This window comes from Natrix helvetica (assembly GCF_964273705.1).
Source record: "Natrix helvetica genome assembly, chromosome: Z".
NCBI classification, from domain to species: domain Eukaryota; kingdom Metazoa; phylum Chordata; class Lepidosauria; order Squamata; family Natricidae; genus Natrix; species Natrix helvetica.
The window spans coordinates 35,368,662-35,370,408 of NC_138554.1; the positions used below are offsets into that span (position 1 = coordinate 35,368,662).

A 1,747-nucleotide genomic window follows, 5' to 3' on the forward strand; every position below is an offset into this window, starting at 1 on the left:
TCATTGAAAGTAATGACCATATGATAAGAAAGAGTTAGGTCAAGCTCAGATAAAGCTGGAGAAGATGAAATGTAAGTTGCATTTGGACTCTGTCATGAAGCAAATTAAACTCTTTCAACCATGGTCCAAGCTCAAACTCTTAGGCAATTCTAATGAACAGAATAGCAGTTCATTACTGACAACTGATTGCCAAGTATTTGTTAAAATTTGATTGCCAAAGAATTGAAAAGCAAGTGCCAGTATCAAGTGACAAATGACAAAAAAATCATCACTTTCCCAAAATTTCGTCTTAATGCTTTATGAACCTCTTTGTTTCTCAAAGTGTAAATAAGAGGATTAACTAGAGGAGTCATGACTGTGTAGAAAATGGAAATGATTTTATTGAAGTTTCTTAGGGTAGGGGTGTCTGGCAATGCATAGGCAATGAATAATGTGCCATAAAAGAGGCAAACTACCATGAGATGAGATGAACATGTTGAAAAGGCTTTATGCCTTCCTGTGGTGGATTTGATATTTATGATGGTGACGATGATGCAAATGTAAGAAGTGAGGGTCAACAGGAATGGGGGGATTGTGAAAACAATGGTCATGCAAAAAGTAAAGCGTTCAAAGAGACTTGTGTCACTACAGGAGAGTTTCATCAGTGGATATAAATCACAAAAGTAATGATCTATGACATTAGGCCCACAAAAGGTTAATTGAGCCACGACAGTTATAAGAATGACATTAAATATCAAACTGTTTATGCCTATTGCAACCATGAGTTGGAAACAGAATCTGCTGTTCATAATAGAAGCATACTGTAAAGGTCTACAAATTGCCAAATAGCGATCATAAGACATTGCAGCTAAAAGGTATGTTTCTATTGAGGCACAAATGCAGAAGAAATGATATTGGGCTAGGCATCCATTCACACTAATGGTTCTCTCTCCAGTCAGCAAATTGGTCAACATTTTGGGCAAGAAATTAAAGCTGTAGCAAGTATCCAGGCAAGACAAATTTGACAGGAAGAAATACATTGGGGTGTGAAGATGTCTGTCAGCCACAACTAGCAGAAATATGAGGAGGTTCCCAAATATTGTCATCAGATAAATCACCAAGAAGAACCAGAAAAGGAAAGGTTGCACCTCAGGAAGATTTCCAAAACCAAGAAGGATAAATTCTCTGATATTTGACTGGTTTTTCTTTTCTAACCCCAGCATTTCCATTTAATGAAATGTCACATAAGTTCTAGAATATATAATAAGAAAGGGGAAAGTTCAAATGTGAAATTATAAAGCACCCATTCCATTCAAGTATTCAATAATGCAAAAAGGAGACGAATACCCTGTAGGTGGGTGATGTTCACTATTATTCTCATCAGAGGACAGGAAGTTTAGCTCTAATATGATGTGCCTGAAAGGAAGAAAGTTACCCCTTGTCCTCATACCTGCTATGTAGTGGAGATGAGGCATTCAAGTTATATTACAATATATGTTATGCACATTTCTCTTTTCTTCTCCCTCATATCTATTTCCTGTTGTTTTCCACATGCTTCTTCATGATTTTTCTAAATGAAGTAAGCATCTGTGCCTTCAGTTTTTTTGGGAATAGTTTGTCATAGCTTTCTTTCTAGGGCTGAAAGAGGACAACTGGATCACGTTCACCCAGTTTGCTTTGTGCCTAAAACAGAACTAGAACTAAAAATCTATTCACACTCACATGTTCTAGTCTGATACCTTAACCACTACACCAATCTGAGTCACTT

At 36.7% G+C, this 1,747-nt stretch overlaps 1 protein-coding gene across 1 annotated transcript; it reads right to left on the bottom strand.

Annotated features, from left to right (window-relative positions):
• Window positions 1–242: 242 nt before the first annotated feature.
• On the bottom strand, window positions 243–1,202 carry LOC309401543 (olfactory receptor 2AP1-like; the record flags this gene model as incomplete). Its single annotated transcript, XM_081970613.1, has 1 exon — window positions 243–1,202. The coding sequence occupies one exon, from the start codon at window positions 1,200–1,202 to the stop codon at window positions 243–245; it is 960 nt and encodes a 319-aa protein (XP_081826739.1).
• Between the last annotated feature and the right edge of the window lie 545 nt (window positions 1,203–1,747).